Genomic DNA, 19682 nt, shown 5'->3' on the forward strand with positions numbered 1-19682 from the left:
CAGGATCTTGGGAGGGTTTTGGCAATCTGTGCTGTCACAGTTACACTGCTATCGCTATCAGAGCTGGATGTTGGAAAGAAAGTTGTTTGGATTATGACACGTAGATGGCTACTCAGAAAAACTGAATCTGAACTTGCATTCTTTGTGCCCCTTTAACTTTTTATTCTTCTTGCCCAAATATTTTCTGGATTTGTAAAGAAGCCTGCTTCCTTGTGTGTTTGCTTTCCAAGAAGCAGCTAGCAATGTGTCTTACTGTTTGGAACACTTGCCAGAGCTTCCATTTCAAATGTGGGATTCCCAGGATTTTCAGGAGAATATCCATTCCAAGAGTTCTGCTCCCTGAATCAGGGTAAGAGATCATAAAATAGGAAGAGAAAAATACTTTTGTAACCAGTCAAAACAGTTATGTAACTGGGCAGCAAAGCAAGGGAATCTTCGTAGACAGCTGCTGTTTCTGAGCTATAATTCTGGTGGGTTTTTCTTCCTTTTCCTTTTTTCTTTTTTGTTTTTCTTTGTGACCTCTGAAGATAAGTCATAGAAGCTTTCCGAAAGATGGCCTTTTTGAGGGTTGCTAGGAAGTACTTCATGAACGTTTACCTACTAGAAGCTACATTTCTTTTCCAGCAGCACCATAAAGTTTAAAATATCTAGTGCTAAACAGCGATTTAGGTTAAAATGTGCTGACATCTGAAGAGATGGAGGAGAGAAGCAGCAGCCAAACTAATATATAGACCAGACCTTCTTGGCTTGAAGGATATAGCTCTGTAGTGTTCTTTGGAAAAACAGTAATTTTTTGGAGAAGGGCAAACTTGAAAAAAAGTTTGCATTCATCGTGTTCATCCAAGTTAGCGTACATCAGTGATGCTATAGAAAATCCAGTTAGCTCAATTATGCCACAATTATTCTTATCTCACATCAAGGAGTACTTATTTCAGGAGCAGCTGAGGCTGTTTTTAGCCTGTCTCTGTTAAGGCAGGTTGAGTAATAAATCCCTGACTGGCTTCTTTAGATTATGCTCAGTCACTTCCCTCATACTGGCCACAAAGAGGAAAATGTGAAGTAAGAGATACTGCAAGATTCCCCACTCAAGAAGCTCTGAGGTCAAAACACCTGAACTTGCATTACTCTGCTGTAATATCAAAAGGCTGAAATGTGGCCAACATCCATTCCTAAATAGAGGTTGCCTGCACTAGCTGCAGGATTGTCCCATTTCCCAATAGTATAAGGACATGTACAAGTCAAACAAAATGGCATAAACTGATCTCTCTTAAATCCCTAAGCCAGGGAACCAGAGGAAATACAGCACGAATTAGTATCAGCCTCTATTGTCTGTCAGCTTTAAATTATGTCCAAAGCTACTGAGAATGTCTTACGTAAAAGCTTCTGAAAGTGGTTGTTGTTTCATAAGTACAGAGATATTTGCCCAATTCTGCTAACAAAATAAACTTTCATAATTTGCAAGTCTGAGTCAAAGAGGAAGGAAAAATCACATGTGGTAAGACAACCAGAATTAGTATTTTGCCTGCAGATTGTTGTTATTAAGAACAGAATGAAAGTAGATGAGAAATACGTGCAAAAAGGAGAAGAAAATGTTATGGGGGAAAGATTGAGAATAAACATTAACAGATGGAACTGACAGAAAGTAGAACAGGGACCTATTATATTTTGCTGGGCAAAATACAAGAGTAGCTAATAAATTGTTTAAGCTTTCTAATTTTCTAGTCAGACCTCTAGCAATATTTAGTTAGTACAGCAATAAGAATCAAAGAATGTGCACTAAAGATAAGAAAATAACTATTTTTTTAATCAGGGATTTGTGCAAAGGAGCCTGATTTATGCTAAGACTGCTTTCCATCTAAGGGAGTATAAATTATATTTGCAATGAATTTGAGACTACATTTCTGTAAATAGGGGTCCCAAGAGTCTTTCTGCTTATCTGCAAGAGCAGCAGGAATGTAAAAGCATTTCAGATTGAAGCCTCATTCGGACATTCTGGTTTCTCGCACTGGGGGATTTCTTCTGGTCCTCTCCTTCCCTGTGCTCTCTGTTGGGAAGACTCCCCTAGTCACCCACTAATCTGGCCCCAGTTCTTGCTGTACTTCCACACAGCACTCAGCTAAAGGGAAATAATTCACCTTCGTTGAAATCAGCAAACAGCAATTAGTTTGCTGGAACCACTGTCTTTTGTTCTATCTTTGGATGGCACTTGGGTCCTCTTTAATTTGGTGTCAGATTGTGAAGAGCCAACAGGAAGCCCAGCTGCTTGGTATTCACACATAAACCCTACTAAAGACAAATCATTGAGGAGGCAGGTGGGTGGCTGCTCAGTAGGACTCAGTAAATGAAGGATCCCGTCATAGTTCTAATAATAGGTAATATTGGAACCAATAAATTTTTCTCTGTGTCTTAGTGTTCCCATCTATAAAATTATAAACCTTTGCTTTGTCTCCATTCTGAGCAATTCAGAACATACTCTTTATGGAAGTGGTGAGTATATGAGTATAAACAGGGAACCAAACCAAAGGAAGAAGAAATGCCAAGGGTCATGATCTGAAAATTACTCTGTGTTTTGTTCACTGTAAAACATTTAATCCATAGTCAGAAAACAGGAGGGTAAGAGTTTTAGGTGTAGAATTCTCCTAGACTTTTTTTTATCAAACTGGCTCTTTCTGAGGACTTTCGAAGGACTTTCTAAGGAGCCTTTTGTATTATTCATCTGTAGGCAGATTTACATGATTGTATTTTGGAAATTTAGAAGGTTTTGTACAAAGAGATAAATTAAAGGTCTTGGAGTAGGCCTCGTTTTTCCAATCCCAAATCAATTCTCATTTTAGGTTTCAATCCAAATATGATCACACAGCTATTATAGGCTCATTCTTTTTTATTAAAGGCAAAAGTTAATTTGCCTAAATTTGATATGATCAATAGTAGGGTGTCATTCATCTAAACAATTTTTAGATGTGTTGTATCAGCTTTGTTCAGATTACAAAAATGTCATCAGATTGTCAGCAAATTAGTATGTTAACTAATAAATATATTTGTTAATTAACATATTAAATACTTCTAAGAACTTCCAAGTACTTCTAGAAGTTAGTATTTACTTTTATGGGATCAAACACAAATGCCTTGCATAGAGTAAGTATCAGCAGATTGGCGAAGATATAAATAGATACAGTCCTGCTCTCTTGAGCTCTGTGCCCTATTCTGGTAGTTAGACTATTTTTTTGTGATTTAAAACTTAATGCAAATTGTAGATTGAAGATGCTAAAAGGACTCTTAGTGTATACAGTGTGCAATCTATAGAAATTAAATTACATACTCAATTTAGAAGGCAATTTGAAGCATGATAATTGTGCTCAATTAGAAGGCTCTCCTACATGTGTCTCTTGTGTTATATATTTGGGCAACCATAGTTGTCATTGCTGCCAGTTACCTTCAGAGTATAAAATACAGTTGGTTCTTTTATCTGTGGAAGGTTAGGCTATCTGCGTTAAGCAGATGTGGATAGAGTTCTTTTTGCATAGAGTTTGCCAGGCTCCAGGTATTTTTACTTCAGGTACAGCACTGCTTACACTCAGCTGTAGTGTTTCCATGGCAGTTTGTGTCTGTAACGTGTATCTACAGCTTGTGGTACAAACTCTGCAGACCTGAGTTGGCTGCATGCAGGTTAAACACCGGAGTCTCCCCACTGCAGTTCTGGGGCTAGGGCTACACTACAGAGATAGCAGGGTGGCTCCACATGAAGTCAGCAAAGTGCAACTGGGTTGGCCTGGCTCTGACCCAGCTCTGCCACACGTACAGCTGCTGGCTGAGCTGTTTGGGTGCCTCTGGGTGCTTCATAAAGATCTCTGAGTATGGCATCTCCGCAAAGCAGAAGGATAGCCTGGCTCCGGGAGACTGTTCTCACACAGCCAAGAACACAGTGGTGCAGAGCCATCTGATGTGCAGTGCTACGTGTGCAGGACATACCTCCCCCTGCCCCTGGAGCGGGGGGCATGCTGCAGAGGCATGCCAGCGGCTCTGCAGCAGCCAGCGTGTGGCTTCAGCTGGATGTACTCACTCCAGCTCTCTTGGACACTGCGTTGTCCTTTGCCAACACCTTAGTTGCCTGGGGTTTTCTGTTTCTCAAGATATTTAAGCTCCCCCTTGTGTTGGAGAATGGACCTGTGTGATGGACTTCAAGCTAGATTTTGGGAATCACTTGCAGAAAGAGAATTTACCAGTGTCACCCTGGCTGGCATATAAAAATTATTACTTGTACTGAATGAAATTGTATTTCTTTTTGAATCATGATAATCCTGAAATTATATGTGGCTACTAGGACTAAACTCTTAATTCACTGAGAATGTTGATCTCAACTCACTGAGGTCTTTACCCAGCTTAATTCTCCCATTAACTATACAATTCTGACCTCCCCTGCTATTTGTGCCACAATTCAGCACATTCAAGTCTGCACAGCGCTCTGAAAAAAGAGATTTTCAAAATCTGCGTTTAAACCCATTATATTGAGATTTGCAGATAGAATGGAAACGCTTGAATTTCACCCCTCTTGTAGATCTAATGAATACTGAACTCCTGCAAAAAGTCTGTTTTAGGATACATGGAAAGCAGTTAGAGCACATGTGCACCCAACTGCCCCAGCCCTTAGTCAGCAAGTGAGATGATGCTTCAGTCAACATTCTCAATGGGCCATGCTCTGCCCGAGGCAGGAGAGTCATAAAAGAAGAGCCCCAGCCTCTCCAAAGAAGCTGTTGGACTTTCATGAAGCTTTACTGATTTCAGAAAAGCTGCATGGAAAGACATAAATTTGCCAGAAGACAGTCAACCATAGGAATAGGCCCATGTGCCACAAACTGAGGACCGCTGACACATTTAAAGAAATTAATGCTCACTTTATGGTTTGACACTTGTTGTAATGCTGGTTTTTTTACACAGTGAGGTTAAATTTCTAACCTTTTCATGGATTAATACTTAGATGGGATAGTTCTGGATGAGCAAACATTTTCCCTATAGGAAGCAACACGTAAAACACTAGCAGTAATTCTATGTCAGTACTGTGTTGTAGAGTATATTTAATGAGAAACAGGTGAATACAAATAAATGGGTGTTTACTTGTGTGAGACACATTTATTGGCTTTGCCTTGAGCCATATGTGCAGGTGGAGATGTTCCACAGAGAAAGGCTCTGCTTCTGCTGCCAGAATTTCAAATGCAAGGTAACACATCAGAGGTGCTGCAGCACTGACCTCAGCTGCTGTAGTTATTGCTCAGAGCCTGGTACCAGTACCAAACTACATGGGATTCTGTAAGTAAAGATAAACAGTTAGAATTCCTACAAGTTAGTATAAAGCAAGCCAGTTGCATGCAGCATAATGTGCAGCTCCTGACATTTGCAGTATCTCATAAATCCTCCCTGCAAATTTAAGTTGGCAAAGTTGTGATTCTTCCAGTCTTCTGGACTTGCTACGCAAGGGCATGTTGTCGTTTAGGAATAATTTCCATAAAGCTGTCCAAACTTAAGAGCATGTGTACACACTTACATGGATTGACTTCCACCGTACTTGCATTTAATTTCTTTTCTCTTTGTGTACGTAAATGGTGAACAAATGTGAAGATGTGAACATATGTTAAAAGTAAATTTCAAAGCTGTTCATGTAAATATTTGTGGATAGCTGGTTTTATTTTATGCACATTAATACTTGTACCAGCATTTTCTGTGCGCTGAGTCAAAAAGAGAAAGACTGAGTTACTTAGTCGAGTTCAGAAAAGTCAACACAATCAAAAAGTAAATATGTAGGGATGTAAATATATTAGTGTGAGACTACGGATGAATAAACAGTGCACCCAAACGCTTCCTAAATATGCCTGGGCAGTTAATATAGAATTGATCTCTAAATCAGCTGGCTTATTGCTATTTCAGCAATATGGCCATAAATTTCTCACATAACGTATTTAATAATGTACGTGATTCTAAGCCCACTGAAATCAGAGGAGTTCTTCTGTTGCATTTGGGGGGGGGGGTAGGGGTGGTTTCTAGGGGTGAAGGTATAGAATCTGGCTAGAATTATTGTTAAGTCTTTGACTGTGTGATGTCTATGAAGGTAAGCAGATGATTGCTACCCAACTTCAAGCCTGTCAGAAACACCTGACAGCTTTCCTTTCAATTAAGATGCTAAAGATGAGTAAGTCTAGATGTCTAGAGAGGTTCTTAATTTCTTATTGCTTATGAACTTTCTAATTAGTTTATAGGGTGTTGATGTTGCGTGAAGAAACCTCTTAAAGAAGCTTCAGATGTATTTGATAGAGGTTTGTTGTCCAGGAAAGTGATGTATCATTGAGAACTGCTGTTCATATTTAGCATGAGCTTAGAGTCTTTTCTTACCTGATGGGATTAGCAGAATATAGGGCTATCCACACCCATTAGTTCTTGTTGTCTGATTCAGTTTTTACAAGCATTTATAGGCAGAATTTCTTATGCTTACTTCTGAAGTGGTGCTTTCTCTCTTTTGGGAGAGGTTGCTTCACAATTGTTTTATGGAAATACGTTCCTGCATCTTCCTTTGGAGCTCATAGTGTTGATCACTCCATTTGCCCCGATACTGAACTATGTGGACACTTTGGTCTGTGTTGGTATTTCTGGTGAATACCCAAAGCACAAACCTATTGATCTATAAAAGTAACCCTTGCTGTATAGGGTGAGAGGTTTTTAGGATATTCTTGGTCTGCAGACACCTCATGAATTTATGTTCTTAAGTATGATAGATGTAGACTACTGTGACAGAACGTTGTCTTTATTCCTTGTTCTTAGGTAGCTTTTTGCAATTACTCACAGCTGGGCAAACTTGTGAATTCTGTGAATTTCCTTTACTGAATCTGACACAAAAATTTCCCTGTAAAAATGCGTTTTATTTCTTATGCAGAAAGAATGGATTACAGCCCTGAGAAAAAGTACTTTTGGAGGAAAATAGCCATAGCTCAATACATTTGTTGACAATTTCACTGTTTTGTTTAAAAAATTGCCAGGATTTGTTCCTACAACAGATCGTGATTTTTTACAGGCACAGTACCTCGTGAGAACAGTGCTTTTGTTCCTCCAAACTGGTATTTTTTAATTGTCAGCGTAAATGAAAGCAAGATGGTAACAGACTTTTCCCAGACACAAGAATGGAGAGAACAAGAGTCATCCAGTTAGGAATAAAATGTAAATTACACATTTCTTTGGAGATGCACATTACTTTAATTATTTCCCTCTTCAGTGGTTTGGAATTAAACACACAAAATGCAAAGGACCTTCTATCCTTTGTATGTATGTATGTAAGTAAGTAAGTATGCTTGTATGCAGATAAAGTATTTGAATAGGAGTGATATGGAGAAGATAGGGGAACTTTTTTTGTAGTGATGCACTTAATGTTCTTCCAAAAAATGTTTATAATGAATTGTTTTAACATACCTTGAAAGGATAGAATTTACATTTTATTCCTAACTGGATTTCTCTTATGACTGACTATAACTAGCAGAAGGGCATTAGTTGTTGTTAGATTTTGAAGTGCTTGCTTTGCTAAGTTTGCAGTGTACAATTACTTTATAATTGATTTTAACCATCTCTAATGAAGTACTGTAGAGGTCCCATTCCTTCCTCTTTTATGCAACTGTCCCATTGATGTCAGTGGTACCCTGGCCTGAATTAAGCTTGAACGACTGAAACCAGACTTAGTAAAATGAAACATTCTAGGAAGCCTAAGTGTAGAACCACTTCAACCTGAATTACTGCCCAACTCTTAAGGCTTGAAAACAAAAGCCAAATATGTTTTGCTGAAGTCTGCCTGTTTCTGCCTTGTCATGGAAATTGCAATTTGAAGTGACTTCTTCCAAGTCTAAGGCTTAGAGGTTTCTCTCTGCTTTTCCCTCCCCACCAAATACTGGACAGCTGAAAGACTTGGCTTAGATTCCCAGCAAGTTTTCCCTTACCTCACTTAATGTAAGTGGTGAGAATCAGCATATTTCGTTTGAACTTAGAGGTGCCTTTCTTGAAGTATTAGATGAACTATCGCATCACAGTACTCCCACCTCTTCCTACAGTTTATTCCTGTGCTGGTGGAGATAGAGACATTCAGCTTTGGCAGCTGCATGGTTTTAGGAAATAATCTACACTAAATTCATGGTCAGGCCATCTTTGTGTGAAGGAATTGTGTCCCAAAGAGAAAAAGTGTCTGTTTCTCTTAAGGGTAACCACACCAGCTTTCTGCTCGTGACCTGTTTCAGAAGTACCTCTCTTCAGTTATTCTCCAACTGCAAAATAAATGTTTGGTGTTTCTGGTCTCCCTGCTTCCGGTTCAGCCTGCCCACCACAAGGCAAAAGTTTGCCTGTGTTCTTGATGTAAGTATACATCCTAGAGAACCAAGTTCAAGCTGTACCACTTCCCGTGTACTCTTGAGGCTGAAAACTGAAGTGCTTGGGCACATTTACCATCCTTAACAAGTTTTCCATAAGCTGCAGCGCAACCCAGTAACACAGAGCAGCAAGTTCTTGTTACGTTAGTTAACTGTGGTTGAAAGCATGGCCCCAAATACTCCAAATTGGATGGTCTCCCGTAAACCTTGGTAGTACTCAGGAGAATAGTGGAACTTATTTTCATCTCCAAAATCACTCCTTTTCTTTGATACTTTTACAGCGGGCATCAGTGCTACTGCTATTTTCAATCCCTGTTTTAATAATGCTAATTATGATACCTTGTGTTAGCGCAGAGGCTGGGCTTCCATAGGTATCCTGCTGAAGTTTGAGTAGCATAGTTTGATTTCCCTCTAGTATAAAAGTAGCTGCTCTGTTTCCTTGTTTCTCTATATAACTGATCAAAACTCAAAATCTGAAATCTGTCATATTAGATCTATTGCCCAGAAAGTAATTGTTTCTGTTGTTGCTAATAACAGCTAATATTGCTAACATCTTACACCACTGGATAGCACTACAAACCTTAAGAAACATGATCGTAGAATTTGGAAACCAGTATCTTCATGATGCTGTTACTTATAAATTCTTATTAATACATATGGTATTACTGAGGATGGATAAATTAGCTATCCAGTCGATAATCTAGGATTTCTGTTTGTAAGGAATAGACTGACCTGACACAAAATATTCCGTCAGGAACTGTAGTTCTCCTCTGGCAAAGATTTGTTGATTAGGAAGTGACTAATGGCTATCTACCAGGAAGAATGAGGTGTGATTCCTATACAAACGCTTGGGTCAAGTTCAGCAGTCGTTCAAGCAGTAGTGCAATATGGTGTAAGGAAACCATATTGTTATGGGAATATTCAGCCTTTACTTGAAGGGGTTTTCAGAGGGAACGTAGCCAGTCGAGATCCTTACTTGAACTATTACTTAACATACTGCATCCAAAAATGGCGCATCGTTTTGTAAACCTACTATACTGATGCAAATTTAATATTACATCATCACTTCTATTTCCTGACCCTGTTGCACATAATGTGAAACTTTATAATCAGAAGATTCATCTCTCCCTGTTGTAAAAAGACCATGGGAATGAATTGGGCTGTCTTTATTAGGTTGTGTCTGAATACACTAAAACTTTGCACAAGTTTGGGTCCACACCTGAGCTGTACAGCTGGACTTGATGAGCTAATCCAAATACTGGATAAGTGAACATAATGCCCCTTGTGATTCCCTGTTTTTACAGCTGGGGAAGCAGATGTTACAGATTGTGTTACTTGAGTGGTTATTCTCATTTTTGTAATATAATCTAGTTGCTAATAAGTACAGAGCCTAGGGACTTAATTATGGCCTCAAAATTCAGGGATCAAAGCATAATGAAATGTCAAATTCCCTTTTTATTCTTACCTTCTGAAAACTGTTCCTTGAATCTATTTCATGGTGAGGAAAGAATCCTAATATTTCAAATTTCAATATATAGACAGAATCACAAATTGAGCTGTTACCCAGATTAGTAAAACAAAACATTGTGAATAGATTCTACCACAACCTCACCCACTACAAAGTCAAAATCATACCCCAAGCATGATGTGATAACAGAAAATGCATAGAACCACTTTAAAGGAGCAAAGCAAGAATATAGGGATAGCATTTTGCTTTACAAAGGCTTAAGCACAAGAAAATTGTAAAGAAAACCTTTTCTTGAATGCTGTTCAAATGAAAATCCTGTAATAATGCAGTTCTTTATTTGAAGATGCTGAAAGTATAATTTCTTACAGTTCACTTCAAAGTCAAGTTCTTTAACTGACTACATGCTTATATAGCCTTCTGCTATAAATGATCTATCTTTACGTTTGAGTTATGAACACATCATATATTGTCTTTGTAAGGGCAGTAAATTTCCTAGCTGTCGTTATTTGCCATTGTAGTGAGTTCCTTTGAACTCAGCCCCCCTTATTGTTTCCAAAGCACTGAGTTTAGTTTACCCAAGCCCCTGCCAACAGTTTGTGTATCACCACTGATCTTTCACTGTGCTGCCTCAGAGCAGAAATAGCAGACACAAATGTTCCGGAGCTATAAACACAGACCTCAGGATCCCTACTGTAGCCAGGCATGCTGTAACACACACGAGGTTATTTATGGTAAGAGTTGTGTCCTTTTGTTGCTACAGGGTTGGACTCGCTGCTCAGCAGGTGTGTGCCCTGATATCCTTCTATTCCCAACACAGAAATATTAATTGAGTATTTGGATTAATTGAACAGCTGATTCAATTAGCCTGATGCCCATCCGTCTTTCTTTATCCTAATCAAATCCCATTTTCCCTGGAGGCCCATAATGCAATTATTTATACACAGATTGATATCTTTGTTTCATAGTTCAGTTGTTAATTTATAGACCTTTTTGGTTTTGATTCTGAGTGTTTGTTTCGAGTGTGCCTTTGTCTGTCTTGGCCCATGTCGCAGAATGCTCTTTCGCTTAGGAATTAGAAAAAGCCTGTCTTCCTACAACTGTGGTGCTCTCCTCCTGCTCAGTGCTTCCTCTCACTTCATTGAACTATTGAAGCAGCTGAGCAAACAGAGGTCTGCTCTGAGATATTTTGCAAGTAGAGAAACGGGCCAAGCCTGTTGAACAAATGATTATTTTAAAGCCTTAAGAGTCAGCTCAGTTTGGCATGTAGTCATCTTTGTCAGAATATTGCCATGTTTCCTTGCCCTGGCAAAGTTGGTGCAAGGAAAAGTGGTGCATCGGCAAAGATTTCTGTCTTTTGTCCAATTCTGTTTTGCCCAGTGGCAAGTATTGCATTTGTACAAAAGAAACCAAAGCTCGCAGAGGTAAGAGTCTTAATCACACAGGAATACGGATCAACATTACAACTAAATTTTAACCTTAGCCCTCTGATGCTTATTCTAGAGGCTGGATGCTAAGCTGTTTTACCTTCCAGAGGAAACACTCTTAGACATACAATTTTAAATAAATAGCAAAGTCAAGTCAACACTTACTCATAAAATTCAGCTGCAGGAGTGAGCTTGTACTTTGAGTATTTGGTACCATTGCCAAGCACCGATGCATTGAAGAGTTTGGGATCTGTACAGTTTGGGCTGTTCCAACTGTTGTCGCAGTTTGTCCAGGGGAGCTCAAATGTGAATGATGAAAATAGATAATACAGAGACCAAGCTATGATAACGTTGTAGTAGAAACCCACGTAAAGAGCTATGAGTATCACTGCATAGCCTACACCTGAAGACAAAGGAAAACTAGATTATACATTGCGTTTTACATGCAACAGTATATGCAAACACTGTAGTTAAACTGAAACATATGTGGTTGCAAATTCATTTCAGATCTTCAGACCAATAAAAGGAATTATTTGACATTTACGTACACACATGTGGACACTGTATCACTGACCTTAAAACAAATAATTAAATTAATGATTTTGGAAAATGACTGGCTTTTAGGAAATCCAGTTGTTTGCCAGAAGAAGAAATTAAGCAGTGCAATGTCAAAATTTCCTCTTGTAAAGCTCCGTTGCTGATTTGCTTCCAATGCAAGCCCATGTTAGGAGTGAAACTCACTTTATCTTCATAATGTCAGAGTCCTTGGCAACTTTTCTTGGAAAAGTAAGGCTCAAGACTTAAGTGAAGTTTCCCTGTGCCTCATGTTCCCACCCTGAGCTAGTTTGGAACAGACACCGCTCCCTCTCCTGTTTCTTTCCCATTGTTACTCTCCAGATTGGCTTCTGTCAGTGTGTAACTAGGTCCAAAACATGCTTGAAACAATCTGTGCGGTTTCACTGAGGTGCTCCAAGTGGTTCTTGCGCATGCCAGTAAATCTTGGTGAATGTCAAGCTTAGAGCTAAACTGTGTGTGGACCTTCAAACCATTTTATTAGCTCCCTAGGATTACAGAATCCCCACTGTAAGCATTCTCTTTTGACTTTGAACATTTGCTTTATATATTTTGCGTACTGTGAAGTGTGCTTGGAGGGTCCCTTTAGCGAGAGAGCCCCAGAGAGTTTGTGTTCTCCTCATGAAAATGGAAATTTTCCAATGGTTTGGGAGGAATAGAGCAGAACAAAAGTTTGATGCCAGAATTGTTCAGGAAGTTTTCTTTACTTTGGCCTATATCATTCTTCCTTTACTTTGTGAGCAGCATTGTTCTCTGAATCCTACCCCAAAGTTGTATGTATTACATATAACAGGTAGAGACTACAGCTACAGACTATGAGCTGTTTTATGACTATCATTGCTGTACTGTCACAGCACCTAAGTGTAAACATTTACTTCTCATTTTCTTCCGTTTAGTTTTTTTGGAGATACTGCATGGGAGGCCCAGCAGTTGGAGATTATTAGGCTTTCATGTTTCTTGATAAAGCAAGGAAGTAGCACACACTTTGAGTATTAATCCTTGGTTTAAAATTTGCATAAGGAACAGATGCTGACCCTGAAGGAGTTGGCAGTTCAAAGACTGCTGCATATACCAAAGTTACTCTTGGCTCTTCAGGAGACTTTTAATACATAGACCAGTTTGCTCATCCCTAACACTGGGGAAAAGATTGTGAAAGTAAAGATCAAATCCTTCGTGCTTAAATGAATCCGGTACATTAACACTCAAACTCTAGTGATACATTATGATCACTAGAACGGTGTGTGTGGGGGAATCACCCAAGGGGATAATTCTTAAGTGTTAATGTGAATGTTAAAATACTAAGTATGAATAATATATGTTGGCCTGTAATTGGATGATTTCCCAAAATTCAGGAGGACAATGATAGATAATTAATATTAAGATTAAAAAATACTGGATCAAATGTATCTTAAATGTCACTCTTCTGAAGTCACAAGAATGTTGAGGAATGAATTTGCTCTTCTGTTTCTAGGTCTAGCTTTTCTTAAAAGTAATGCCGCACCACCCACACCCTAGAATAGACCCTGGAAATGCAGAGATGAAAACAACTGTGTTGCTGTGTTGCAAAGGTTACAGGGTATATTTTTCATTGCATGCATTATGAGAGCATCTCATTAGAAGTAGAGTCCTTAGAATTCATAGCAATAATATTCATAGCTAAAATTAGTGCTATAATGCTGTTCATTTAGAGCAGCTGTTATAAATTTGTGTAGACTGTGTACTTTTCATTTAAGTGAGAGATTTGAGTTATCCCAGAAACAACTCAAAAGCATTAGCAGTAGAATATGTTTGTATGTTATCAGAAGATTTGGTCAAAACTTTAGAAGTGCTGAGTTTATACTAGTGCTGAGGTGCAAATACAACTCAATGCTTATTACTTTTTGAGGATCAAATAACTTATGCTATTCTATATCCTAGTAATAATAACACTTAAAAATCAACAGTAATGTATGTTTAGTCCACCTTGAAAATGTCAGCTTAAAAACACAGCGGGAATGTCAATAGGACTATACATGAAATAAGTTCTATTTTCCTTTCTCATCATCTTTTCAATCCTGAAGTCAACAGCTATGGTACCTCTGAGCACAGTGGTATTTGACTCGAACATTTTGTGATCCTTAAGGTCTAATTTTTGCAGTTAGGCTTTCAAAATCCTCATTGCCATCCAAAGGTATTAACTGATACTGGCAGGAATTTTGATTGAGCAAGGGTCTCCAGGTTCCAGGGTGCTGGGATGAATTTTGTCTCCCATGAAGTGATTATAGTAGGGCTAGGTAAATCTATATGAATTCATTTTAAAATTTTTGGGCACATATGTTAATAGCTTGCTTATTTAATTTTTATTATATCTCTAATTTTGATGTGAGTTTTGGGTTTGACTGATAAGAAAAAAAACCCTGCAGTTTTCCTATTCTGCAGCACTAGACTCCTTGAAGAGGAAAGCTGTATTTTGAGAAAGAAGACTAACATTTACTCAGTGTAACCTATATCCAAGCACTGGATCCGTCAAGTTTGGATTGCTATTGTTAAGCTCCTCAGCTTTTGTCAGTAACGGGATGAACACGATCTGAATTTTAAGCTTCTAAGATCAGCTGAGCTTGACTGGTTTCATTTCAAATGGCTCTGTGTTGAAAAGGCTTTTACATAAGATTTGAGATACAATCTGGTATAGATATAAGGGAACTTAGCATTTTTGCTGGTAAGCAATGCTTAAGAAAATTCTTGAGGCTCCTTAACAAGTATTTGTCTCATGTACAGAGAGCATATGACTTCTTTCACCCAGGGAGATCCCTTTATCCCTGATAGATGCCAAACACCCCGATCAGTATCCAGACACCCAACCTGGGCTATTTCTCCCTTGCAGAATGATTGCAACTCAGTGCGCAAGACAACATTCCACAGCCTTTTATTCAGTGACGCTGGAGAGTTAACCCTAGTGGGAAACACTCAATAGTAATATTAATGTTCAGGTTTAAGTAAGTGCTTTTCGTTGGTAGATTTGAAAAGCACTTTACGAAGTCTGTCAGAATCATTGCTCCCATTTCATAGGCAGGAAGACTGAGGTACAGAGCCACAGATAACTCATGCGATGTTACAAGTCTAGTGGTTGAACTACAGTCTTCACAACTCCATTTTGGTGTTCTAGCCACTGTGGTACCCTGACTTCTGCAGAGAAAGCTCCACACAATGAACTGAATAGTGTCAGTGGTTATTTTAGTCGCTGGGGGAGACAGGGCTGAACTGACCTAGATGGGATTTGGTATTTCCGCATGTTTGCATTGCCAACCCCTCCCTCCACCTATCGATACCCAGTTCCCCCCACTGGAAAGGGTGATGGGGCTGAACTGCTTCTGCTCATTGCTCTCTCTTCTGCTCCTCAGTGATCACCCTGAAGATGATTTCTGTGGCTTTTCCCATTTTGTGCTCCACCTGTGATAACAAAAAGACTTCTGACTTCAAGGGTTGGGGAAAGGTCAGCAAATATCATGCTGTCTGTGGAAAGATGTGAGACCTTTACTTTGTTTGTGATCACAAGTGGGTAGCACCCTCAAGGTGCTATTCAAGTGAGCAGAGGGACACTTACCTTTGAAAACTGGGCAGATTTTCCACACAGTGGCAGCCCCTTCTCGGTTATACTGTCCCAGTGCTAATTCCATATAGAACAGGGGCATTCCAGCAATGATTAAGAAGAGGATATAGGGAATAAGAAAAGCACCTGTAAAGGGAACAATTAGATGTCATAGTCTATGTTTTGGTTACATTTTGCTTTTCCTAATGCTTACTTCTACTGGCTAAAGACAAAGCCTTTGGGAACTAGAAAGGAAATTTCAGGAAGGGAAGAACCCATGTTCTCTTGTCCCTTTCCTGTATTTTTTTAAAGTCGTGGAGACAAAACCCCTGAAAAAAGCTGTAGACCATTGCTCCTATTTCCCCCTAATGTTTCCCGTCTGCTTTTGAATTCAAAGGGAAAAAAAATGTGTCCCTGGAAATGAATCTCTCACTGAACAAGAACTGATGCCGAACACACTTGCAGAGCTAAAAGGGAAAGGGACTCTGAAAAATTTTGTCAATTTTTTTTTTAGTGTAATATGTCCAAAAGGGAGCATGGAGGCCAGCAACAAAGGAAAAAGTGTTGTGTGAGTTCCTGTAAATGTGGTTTAAATCATACTGTGTAAAGTGTCTTTAGGAACCTCTAGCTTGAAAATGAATCGCTGCCGATCAGTCATATGGAATTTGGGCTTCCATGGCATATTTTGGGTTTTCCTGTAATAAATTCCCTTATTCTTATGAAATGTGTTGGACATCACACCCCTTTCCAACCTAGCAATGCTCATCACCATTAATGTGGAGTACGTACTAGGTTTCACAGCTAGCCCCAAGTACAGCATCTTTACATTGCAGCAGGGCAGTACCGGGGCTGCTTGCGCCTTCCTGGAATGCACAACTTTACTTGATTGAGGATTCTCCTGTGAGTTCATACCACAGAAACTGTCACCCGTGGCAGAATCCTGATGTGTCAGTGCTACTATCATAGAAAGTATTGCTAACTGAAATACAAAAGGATCATCAATGTTAGAAACTATCTGAAGATTGCTCAGCAATTTTATATGATCCAGCAGGTCACAGAAAGACTCCCCTGCGCATGGCTACATACAATACTATGAAACAGTTATAGTTGGTGTCATGTTTAATAACTGGATGCTGTGTCACTCCTCTGCTTTGTGGTACCTGTAAAGTGTAGCTTTTGTTTTATTGCATCACTTACTTGGTCCAGGACAATTCAATTCATGTAAAATTTGTCTGTATGAAAAAATGATTAGATTGTTTTGATAAATAAGGACCTGACAGAGTAACTACATATTCTGAATAACTGACTGCTGTCCTTGGGAGTTACTTATGAAAAAGAAACTAGATTGTGAAAATCACAGTTACATTGTTCAGCAAAATAAAAAAGAAAAACAGCAGCAGCTGTCTCTCTCTCCCAACAGCAAGTAGTGGGAACTTTTGCAAACCTTTAAAATCTGCTGCACTGGGTTAGTAATTTGAAAACTTCCCTTGCAAAAGGAAGTAAGTTTGCATTGCTTCTGAATATATAAACTTATAGAAGGTTCATGTAGTCTATAAAAGCATAAAAGCTAAAAGCATGACTGTAGCTATCTAGAACATGCCAGTAAGCAGAATGAATTGCATATTTAAAAAGTACTTCTGAAACTACTGTCGTGCTTTTAAAAGTCTAATTGCTCCTTTACCTTTCATGTTTGCTTTTCACAGATATTACTCGTGTAAGCTGCCTAGGATGACTGTTCAGAGAGGGACTTTTGAGTCCCAAATATACTGGAGAATAAGAATAGAAAAGTGAACCGTTCTCTCAGTCACACCACAAATCTATTTCTAAAAGTAACATGCTGTAACATAATGGTAAGGACAACTTATTCAGCATTCAGTTGTAAATCTATGCATTTGAAAGCTGAAGTCTTGCAATGAAACAGAGACAAGGTCTATCAACAGGAATAAAGAATACCTTTGAAGCTTTGAGAATGCATCCTAAAAGCTGAAGTATATTGGTTGTATCACTTTGGGGGCAAGAATCTTCTTCTTCATGATGTTTATATGGCGTGTAGTGTGAATGCAACCTACCTTCAGTACCAGTGATACATGCTTTAGTAATGTTTCAGTATTGTTCATCAGCTGCTTTCTATGCCTGTCATGTTGAACTGTTGTATGTTTGAATATTGTAGAGAAAAAAAATATTTGTATTCAACAAATACTTAATACCTTGCAGTTCTGAGCTCTGCTCAGTGTTGAAACATACTCAGCTAAATCAATCTGGGATACTATGTATTGCTTTCACTATATCTAGAAAAATTATTTTAGGTGATATTACTGTCAGATTTCTTGTAAGTGACAGTCTTTGAAGTGTCATACTTGTCTTGCTTTGATAGTATTACAGTGTGTGGAGCTGAGTCACAAACCTCGCTTGCATTTGGGAGGTATGGAGTTTGCACAGAGTGCCGTTTGATTAACGTCAATGTCAAGAGACTGTGGAAAACACGATGCCACAAATTGCACAGGGACACTTGCGTTTGAGAAAATTAATCCTGGAGATCTGTAGTGGACATACATATTAAGTGCTAGTTTAAAATACGTGGTTTTTAAGTATGACTAATGCCATGATGAACTGTGAAGTGTACTGTACTTAGGCATACTTGCTTAAGCGTCATCTATTTGGCTGCGAGTCATTCCAGGCTTTAGTTAAAGGAGATTTCTATCTTTTTTTTTTCTTCCCCCGCCCTGCCCCCGCAAGGGATTAATAAGGTGTGGTGTAATTTTCAGCAAAGAGCAGTTACACAGTATGGCAGGGTTTCATAGCTGGATTACTTTTCAGGTAACTAAATGATTGAAGTATTTTGAAATTGAGATAAATATCAAAGTAAGGGTGCTTAGTCACATTAAGTTGACTTAATGTTTTGGAGACTTCTGGAAACTTCTTGTTTAGCAGCTTCTGATTAGGTAAAAAATACCCAAAAGACAGGTATTTTGTAAATATCTTGATATTTGCTCTTCTCTTCCTAGCCAGTATCCAGAATCAAACTTCATGGTATTCACTGAACCCTTTCTGATATCATGGGTACTTCAAAGGAAAAAAAAAAGATGGTCAAAGTATCATGCAAATTGCTGCAAACTAGAATGGTATGCAAATGCTTATAAACAGCATGTGTGTGATATATGACCACGCTCACTCTGATTGCACAGGGGGTCCATCACAGGACTGGTTTGTGTACAGTATCTTACGAGCAAGAGGTGTTGTTGGGAAGAAGACTTTGTACCGTCCTGTGTGTGTGAACATCCTGTGGGTCAGGGAGGAGGCAACCTGGCTTCCTGGTGGTCCTCTTGCTTTAGGTCCACTGGTGTGAAGTTGAGCATCATACTAGACTTCTCTGAAGGAGCGGCCTTGCTGTTAATGCCTTCCTGGTGTATGGAGTCAAAATGTGTTAGGAAGAGCGCCAGCCATGTCACTTCTGCCTGTGCCACCGGCCACAGAAACTGCTGCGCTTTAATTGCACAAATCCATGGGGCCAGTCAGATTTGCCTAGCCCAGCCAGCTGAACTCCTAGGGAGCACGCGGTTTGGCTAACACTTCAGACTGGCTTGCCAAGACCTACCTACCTCAGAGAGCCAAGGGAATGCAATCTGTGGGATTGCTGCATTGGCAGCAACACACTGATGGCACTCAAGGGGTTTCCACTCCCCCACTGTGTGATGGGATGGGGCTGAGCACACAGCTGCGTTGCACAAGGCAATATTGGTCTCAGCAATCCCTAATGGTTCCTAATTTCCCTTAAGAGCTAAAAATCTGAAGTAATTAACATCTGTAATACAGCCCTGGCATAAGAGCCATACTTGACTTGCTACTGAGTCATGTGCAGCAAAAAAGCTGCAGGTTGGCCTTAGACTGTCGTGAATTGCTCTGTCTCTTTGTTAACTGATTTCATGAGATCCATATGCATCCCTTAAGGTACCAGCGTATACATGGAGTTAAGACAGCCTTGTGTTTTACGCAAAACTAGATTAGATCAAACCCTCAGCTTCTACAAGAACCATCTGTGCGAAACTTTAAGTGGAAACTTACATAGGAGTTTTGTAAAAAAAACCCCAACAAACCTGTTGCATTTAATTAATGAAGGACAAAATACAAGACAGGCTTGACATTCTTGTGTTTAGTGCCAAAACAACTTCTTAATTTTGGTGTAACAGAATCCTTGCAAAGAGTGTCTCCTCTCTCTGTTCTGCAGCATGAACAGCATCTTATAAGGGGTGGGAGGCAAA

General features: G+C 39.2%; 1 protein-coding gene across 1 annotated transcript in view; it reads right to left on the reverse strand.

Moving 5' to 3' along the window:
• The window catches only part of SLC6A2 (solute carrier family 6 member 2), a 71936-nt gene that overhangs the window by 31988 nt on the left and 20266 nt on the right, over positions 1 to 19682 (reverse strand). Inside the window, exons 3-4 of the mRNA XM_063332265.1 lie at positions 15439 to 15570; positions 11448 to 11685 (exon numbers count right to left, since the gene is read on the reverse strand). Coding sequence (XP_063188335.1) covers positions 11448 to 11685; positions 15439 to 15570 — 370 coding nt within the window. The remainder of the gene's footprint in view (positions 1 to 11447; positions 11686 to 15438; positions 15571 to 19682) is intronic.

This window comes from Chroicocephalus ridibundus, chromosome 4 (assembly GCF_963924245.1).
Source record: "Chroicocephalus ridibundus chromosome 4, bChrRid1.1, whole genome shotgun sequence".
Taxonomy (NCBI): domain Eukaryota; kingdom Metazoa; phylum Chordata; class Aves; order Charadriiformes; family Laridae; genus Chroicocephalus; species Chroicocephalus ridibundus.